This window comes from Corapipo altera, unplaced genomic scaffold (assembly GCF_003945725.1).
Source record: "Corapipo altera isolate COAL_440 unplaced genomic scaffold, ASM394572v1 131042, whole genome shotgun sequence".
NCBI lineage: Eukaryota > Metazoa > Chordata > Aves > Passeriformes > Pipridae > Corapipo > Corapipo altera.
The window spans coordinates 1-8,127 of NW_020885253.1; the positions used below are offsets into that span (position 1 = coordinate 1).

The window sequence follows — 8,127 nt, forward strand, 5'->3', positions numbered from 1 at the left end:
CCACCCCGTTCAACATTCCGGGAATTCCACCCCGTTCAACATTCCGGGAATTCCGACCCCGGGAATTCCCACCTCCGATCTGCAGCTCGGGGCAGCCCATCCTCCTCAGCTGGGTGCTCACCGACTCCATCTCCTCCACCAGGGGCACCAGGATGGTGTCGTTGATCCACTGCGTGAGAAACACAAACCCAGAGTCGCTCGATTCCCGGTCAGAATTTATCATCAGGATGGGATCTACATTTGATATTGTACCCATGGAAACCTCTTCAACCTGAAGGTCCACACCAAGACCCCAAACCATCTTGTCTGGGAGCTGCTCTGTGCTGATGACGCCGCCCTTGTTGCCCACACAGAAGCAGCTCTGCAGCGTTTAACATCCTGCTGTGCTGAGGCTGCTGAGCTCTTTGGGCTGGAAGTCAGCTTGAAGAAGACACAGGTCCTCCATCAACCTGCACCTCAGAGAGTCCCCCATCATCCCCATATCACCATTGGTGAATCAGAGCTCAAATCAGCCCAGCAGTTTAATTACCCAGGCAGCCTCATCTCCTCGGATGGTGAGATTGATGGGGAGAGAGACAACAGGTTGGCAAAGGCATTGAGAGCTTTGGGAAAACTCCATAAAAGAGTTTGGGGTAATAAACACTTGAAGAAAAGCACCAAGATGAGTGTTTACAGAGCCATTGTGCTGTCTGCTCTCTTATATGGATCTGAATCATGGGTCATCTACCACCACCACCTGCATCTCCTCGAACGCTTCCATCAACGCTGCCTCCGTACAATCCTAAACATCCACTGGGTAGATTATGGGACCAATCCATCTGTTCTAGAGCAAGCAGCAGTCACAAGTATTGAGGCCATGTTGATGTGTGGCACTAAACCTGCATTATATGGGAAAACTGTGGTTTAAACAGGTTTTAAAATGGCTTTTGGTGGTCCTCTTTGCAAACACATGCTTCTTCTTCCCAGCACCCCCCTGTGTTATCCATGCAGGAATGTCCTGGGAAGGTGTCCTGAGGTGTTTCCCTGTTGGCCTTTGTTAACTCCTTCCTGTGATTGGGTGTTCCTGTAAGCCCCTTGAGACTTCTAATTGGTTACTCTGTGAATCCCCCTAAACCCTATAAATGTAACATCCCCCACAATAAACTCTCTCTTGCCTCCTCTCCACGCCCGGTGTCCTGTGTCCTGTGTCTCCCTGCCGGCCATGGGGCCACGTGCAGGGGGGCAGGGGGGAGCACCTCTCCCCTCCAGGCTCAGGACCTGAAAAAAACCCTGAGAAACCCCTGGAGTTTCCCTTTCCCCATCCCTCAAAGCGTCGCAATCGTTCTTCAGATGGAAACGGAACTAGAACTGGGCCAGCCCCACGCCGTGGGTGGGGAAAGGGATCCAGATTGCTGAGAACACAGCTGTGCTGGGCAGGGCACGTCTCCAGGATGAAGGACCAACACCTCCTCCCTAAGATCCTGCTTTATGGGGAACTCACCACCGGCTGCTGCAAGAGAGGAGCCCCAAAGAGGAGATACAAGGACTGCCTGAAACAACATCTCAGCCTTGGCCATACTGATCACCAGAACTGGTCTACTCTGGTCTCCAACTGGGAGGTCTGGAGACACCCCATCTATAACGCTGCTGATGCCTTTGAGAACGCAGCAGGATCACCCCTGAGGAGAAAAGGTAACACAGGAAGAACCGTGTCCTGCAGAATTTACCACCTAAGGAGTCTTTCTGCTGTGCCTTTTGCAATGGGATATGTCTGTCTCATATTGGCCTCATAAGCCACCAGGGTGCCTGTAACAAATGTGGGTAGAGCCCTTCCCAAATCTTCGTTCACAAAGCCCGGCCAGGATGATGATTCCCAACTAGTTCATGAATATTCATTAGACATGAGCATTGCACATTATTAAGTCATACATTCAACAGATGTTTTTTTTTTCTTAGACAAGAATATTATCTATAAGTATCTATAATATACTGTCAAGTCAGACATTCAGCAGATGTTTGCTTGTTATCTGTATAAAGTTATAAATTTTTAAGAAAGGTGCTATTATCCAGCTAACTAAACAAAATCCCTTCACTATAAATCTTACACAAGGTAAAAGGGAGGTAACTTGTTTTATCTCTTTACAGGGGCCCAATTAAGTTTTATGATTTGTTTTTCTTTTCTCTCTCCAGGTCATTATTGACCTTACAGGATTTTCTTTTAATTTAATCATTTTCTCAGTTTATCACAACTGGGGAAAAAGGGAAACATTCCAGGGCTCATTAATCCATCAGGAAAATGGAAAAATCTCAGGTCAAAACACCCACCCCACTGCCACCAGAGTCCCAGCTGAACACACCAACACTGGAATCATTTAATGATCAATCAAGAGCTTAAAGGATTCTTTAACACCCTCTGGAAGGGCAGAAATTCCAATATGAAGGAGTTGGGAAAAAAATTCTCTGCCAGTAAAGATTTCTGGACAAAAAGGGGGATTGGGAATCATGGCCCTCCAACCATAAAGATCATTTTTGGGGCCGCTCTGGTGGAGTTTTGGGTCTGCTTTGAGGGCTCCATTCCCTGTCCTGTTTGTCCCAGGAATTCAGGGAGATGACCAACACTTTGGCTGGGATTTGGCAGCCCATCCCAAGAGGAGAATTCCCTACTGCCCTTGTCTTTAAAGCCCTGGGAGGTGGGACTTACATTCCTGAACTTGGCTGTCCAGGAATCCATGTGATCCAGGAGCTGCCTGTTCATCGTCACCCGCGCCCAGACCTGTGGAAACATGGAAAAACTCCCGGAATACCCACACTTTTTTAGGGTCTGGGACAATTCCTGCCACTTCCAGAGGGATGGAAGCTGCTTAAACACCAGAGGATTTTCTCCTGCCACAGCTCCAACCCAAACCTTGGCACGAAACTGTGCTTTCCAAAGGCCTGTTTCTCCCTTTGGAGCGCTTTTCCTGCCGGATTTACCTCCTCTGCTGCCTGTTTGGAGCTCAGATCTGCCTCATCCTTGTGTGCTGATGGAGCCTGGGACCTGCAGGCCAGCTGGTACTGGAATTTCCTCAGGATCTGGGCGTGGTCTGCCATGGAGCGGCTGTAATTCCAGAAGGTTGGGCTGCTGGAAGGGGAGCTGGAGTCGGAACTCCCTGGAATGAGTCAATCATTAAGGTCACACACAATCACTGCCAATTAATCCTGGAAGTGACAGCACAGAGTGAAGGGATACACTGGAGTCACCCTGCAGAAACACTGGATTCAGCCTTGTATGGATTGGCCCTATCCAGGGAAAAAACTGCCTGGAGGGAGTTCATTCCCTTTTATTTCTATCTTGATTGTCCCCATTCAGGGTAAAAACTGCCTGGGGGTTGTTCATTCCCTTTGTCCTTGTCTTGGTTGTACCTATCCAAGACAAAAACTGCCTGGAGGCTGTTTATATCCTTTTATCCTTATCTGGATTGTCCCTATCCAGGACAAAAACTGCCTGGGGGTTGTTCATCCCCTTTATCCTTGTCTGGATTGTCCATATCCAGGACAAAAACTGTCTGGAGAGAGTTCATCCCCTTTATCCTTGTCTTGATTGTCCGTATCCAGGGTAAAAAATTCCCTTTATCCTTGTCTGGATTGTCCCTATCCAGGGTAAAAACTGCCTGGGGGTTGTTCATTCCCTTTATCCCTGTCTTGGTTGTTCCAATCCAGGACAAAAACTGCCTGGAGAGAGTTCATTCCCTTTATCCTTGTCTGGATTGTCCCTATCCAGAGTAAAAACTGCCTGGGGGTTGTTCATTCTCTTTATCCTTGTCTGGATTGTCCCTATCCAGGGCAAAAACTACCTGGAGGGAGTTCATCCCCTTTATCCTTGTTTTGATTGTTCCTACCGAGGGCAAAAACTGCCTGGGGGTTGTTCATCCCCTTTATCCTTGTCTTGATTATCCCTATCCAGGACAAAAACTGCCTGGAGAGAGTTCATTCCCTTTATCCTTGTCTGGATTGTCCATATCCAGGGTAAAAACTGCTTGGGGGTTGTTCATTCCCTTTATCCTTGTCTTGGTTGTTCCAATCCAGGACAAAAACTGCCTGGAGGGCGTTCATTCCCTTTATCCTTGTCTGGATTGTCCCTATCCAGGGTAAAAACTGCCTGGAGGGAGTTCATTCCCTTTATCCTTGTCTGGATTGTTACTATCCAGGATAAAAACTGCCTGGAGATAGTTTATATCCTTTTCTCCTTGTCTGGATTGTCCATATCCAGGATAAAAAATTCCTTTTATCCTTGTCTGGATTGTCCATATCAGAACAAAAACTGCCTGGAGGGAGTTCATCCTCTTGATCCTTAACTTGATTATCCCTATCCAGGACAAAAACTGCCTGGAGATAGTTTATATCCTTTTCTCCTTATCTGGATTGTCCCTATCCAAGACAAAAACTGCCTGGAGAGAGTTCATTCCCTTTATCCTTGTCTGGATTGTCCATATCCAGGACAAAAACTGCCTGGATTCACCCCCTCTGTCTGAAAGCACCCCCACCAAACACCCCTCTCATCAAGGTGAGCATCTTATCACTGCCAACAACCGCTACAGAGATCACGGATCATCTCACATTCCGAGCTTAGATCCAACCCAAAGGAATCCAAAGGGATAATCTGGAGGAAAGCTGAAGCTCCCAAGCCATGGAGATGTGCAGAAACCCTGGTGTTCCCCCATTCCTCAGCAGATGAAGCTGCTGAGCAGTTTGCCAAGCTCCCAGGGATTCCCACAAAATGCTGTTCACTGGAATTTTCCTCACCCACTCCCGAATAAAACCGACACCTTCCCATTCCCAAGCCGTTCCCGGGAAATCCCGGGCATTTACCCAGCTGCACTCTGTGCTGTTTCTCCTCCTCGTTCCTCAGGAAGGTGTCCAGGGATTTGACATCAGTTATGTAGTCATCCTTGTGGGTGTTGTTGTTGTAGAGGATGGGGGAGAACCGGTAGTGGGACCTTATCCCGCCGCCGTCCAGCGCTCCCGGGGAATAGGGGGATCCATTGGGAGAGTGGCCGAAGCTGGAAACCTTGGGGGGGAGAGGAAAAACCACCCCAATCCTGGTGGGATCGCTTTTGTTTTCCTGATGCCTTAAGATTCTTTCAGTTTTGTGGTTTTTCTAATTTTTATAAGCTTTACAAGTAGTTATATAAGCAGATTTTAGGAGCAGCAGCCCTTATTCCTCCACCCTTTAGCACAGGGAGTTTACACATTCCTCAACCCCTACATGCCCCATTCCATGCTCCCATATCAATATCCCCTGAATTCCAGTAGAAAATGTTTAGTCTCTCTTATTAAGAGCGGGCCTATTTTGTTTAAGGACATTTGTGCCTTGGCCTGAACCACAAAAGTCCAGTCAAGAACTGGGTGACCCTGTACCCTTTGTGCTCTGAAGAAGATGATGATGATGATGAAGAAAAGCCCCCAGCCCCAATTCCAAGGGGGTGGGATGAGGGTGGAAGCACTTGGGATTGGACAGACAATATTATAAATTGTAACACCTGTGTCTCTGTAATCTTATGCCTGGGCACAAATTAAACCCTTTCCTTATCTCCTCCTCGATTAAATTGCTTTGGAGTTGTTGTTTTTTTTCCCCTCAGCTCCTGCAGGCAACATTCCCAAGGATCAGGCTCATCAGGGGATGATGTTCACACAGATCCACAGAATGGTTTGGTTGGAAGGGACCTTAAAAGATCATCTTGTTCCAACCCCCCCTCCCATGCTACCTAAAACTCAAGTATCTCCCAAAAACCAAAGCAAGGGGAACTAATCCAATTTTATTTTAGAAGCAGGAAGGAGTGTCCTGCATCCCTGGGATGTTCTGGACGGAAACTGCTTAAATAACTTCATAAAGAATTATTAAATTTCTGCTGTTTCAGCTCAGCACACAAACTGTGCCTCCCAGGAGTTGGGAGGATACAGCTCTGGGGCAGGAATTTCACCCTTGTGTTGTTGGGGTCTGTCCCAGTTAGGACAGCTGGGACCAGTTCATCACTGGATGGGTGTAACCCAAAACTGGGTATTCTAGAGCCTTCCATGCCATTGCCCAGAAACTGTTGGCAAGGGACTGTTTGCACCCTCTGCCCAGAGCAGCCCTGACTCCTCAGGCTACAAACTGGGTGTTAAGAGGCCTGGGAGACAGGAGGGTGTTTTTGTCCTCACCCCATTGAGGAGTCCCCCACCCTGAGGGAGGCACTGGGCATTCCTGCCTGGAGAATATACAATCTTGGAGTTTTGGGACTTTTTTAACCACTTGTGGGATCCAGAGGGAGACTGCAGATCACCACTCTCAACTGGACTGCAACCACCACTCTCAACCAGACTGAGACCACCATTCTCAACCAGACTGAGACCACCACTCTCAACCAGACTGCAACCATCACTCTTGACCAGACTGCAGATCATTGCTCTCAAACAGGCTGCAACCACCATTCTTGACCAGACTGCAACCACCACTTTTCAACCAGACTGCAACCACCACTCTTCAACCAGACTGCAACCACCACTCTTGACCAGACTGCAACCACCACTCTTGACCAGACTGCAACCACCACTTTTCAACCAGACTGCAACCACCACACTCAACCAGACTGCAACCATCACTTTTCAACCAGACTGAGACCATCACTCTCGACCAGACTGCAACCACCACTCTCAACCAAACTGCAACCACCACTTTTCAACCAGACTGAGGCCACCACTCTCAACCAGACTGTGACCACCACTCTTGACCAGACTGCAACCATCACTTTTCAACCAGACTGAGACCATCACTCTCGACCACACTGCAACCACCACTCTCGACCACACTGCAACTACCACTCTTGACCAGACTGCAACCACCACACTCAACCAGACTGCAACCACCACTCTCAACCAGACTGCAACCACCACTCTCAACCAGACGGCACCAGCACTCTCACCAACAGCTTTTTCCCTCTCCTTTTCCTTTGGACTCAGGGGGCCCAACAAACACCACTCTGTTCCTGCCCCAGGGTGCTGGGTTATACATTTGGGCTTTGTGGGTTAAAACCAGTTGTTTGTATAATCATACTTACTGTATTATTTTATTAAACTGTTATTCTGACTTACAATCTCTCTTTGGGGTTGAGTTCATTTCCCCTGCTGGTTTACCTTTAAACCAGCACAGGGTCTTACCTTGCCGTAGGTGCTGCCGGGGGAGTAGGAGCCGGAGCCGGCGTGGGAAGGGCTGGACAGGGCCTGGAGCTGGGGGCTGAATCCACTCACACACCCCGAGGAGAACTTGGGGCTGGCGCTGGGGGAGCGGGAGGGGCTGTAGCTGAGCACACACTGCCCCTGGATCGGGGGGGACGGCGGCAGGGACAGCACCCGCTTGGCTGCTGCGTCCCGAGGGGGGGTGACCTGCACGGCTGAGGGGGGGACAGAGGGGTCAGCCCAGACCCTCCGACCTCTGAGCACACACAGCACCCCCCAGGCTGGCTCAGGGATGGAGGGAGGGCACAAGGGACACCAAAGGAAGGACACTGAGGGGCTGGAGCAGGGGCAGAGAAGAGCAGCGAGGCTGGGGAAGGGACTGGAGCACAAGTGCTGTGAGGAGAGGCTGAGGGAGCTGGGGGGGCTCAGCCTGGAGAGGAGGAGGCTCAGGGGAGACCTCCTCACTCTCTGCAACTCCCTGACAGGAGGGGGGAGCCGGGGGGGTTTGGTCTCTTTTCCCAGGCAACCATCAGCAAGACAAGAGGGCTCGGTCTTCAGCTGTGCCAGGGGAGGTTTAGGTTGGACATCAGGAAGAATTTCTTTGCAGAGAGGGTGCTCAGCCATTGGAATGGGCTGCCCAGGGAAGTGGGGGATTCTCCATCCCTGGAGGTGTTTAAGGACAGACTGGATGTGGCATCAGTGCCATGGGCTGGGAACCACGGCGGGGTTGGATCAAGGGTTGGGCTGGATGATCTCAGAGGTCCCTTCCAACCCAGCTGATTCTGGGATTCTGTGATGAAATCTAAAATCAGGGAATATTTTGAGCCAGAAGGGACCCACCAGGACCCCCAAGCCCAACTCCTGTCCCTGTACAGACACCCCCAAAATTCCAGTTCAGTTCACAGCCTGTGTCAGAGGAGGGAATCTAAAATCAGGGAATATTTGGAGATGAGG

The 8,127-nt window shown here is 49.7% G+C and overlaps 1 protein-coding gene across 1 annotated transcript; it reads right to left on the minus strand.

Annotated features, from left to right (window-relative positions):
- Window positions 1-30: 30 nt before the first annotated feature.
- On the minus strand, window positions 31-7,429 carry LOC113940298 (transmembrane protein 209-like; the record flags this gene model as incomplete). Its single annotated transcript, XM_027631423.1, has 5 exons — window positions 31-169; window positions 2,681-2,752; window positions 2,953-3,128; window positions 4,828-5,026; window positions 7,156-7,429. Coding segments are annotated over 5 exons (860 nt in total), but the record flags the coding sequence as incomplete, so codon positions are not given.
- Between the last annotated feature and the right edge of the window lie 698 nt (window positions 7,430-8,127).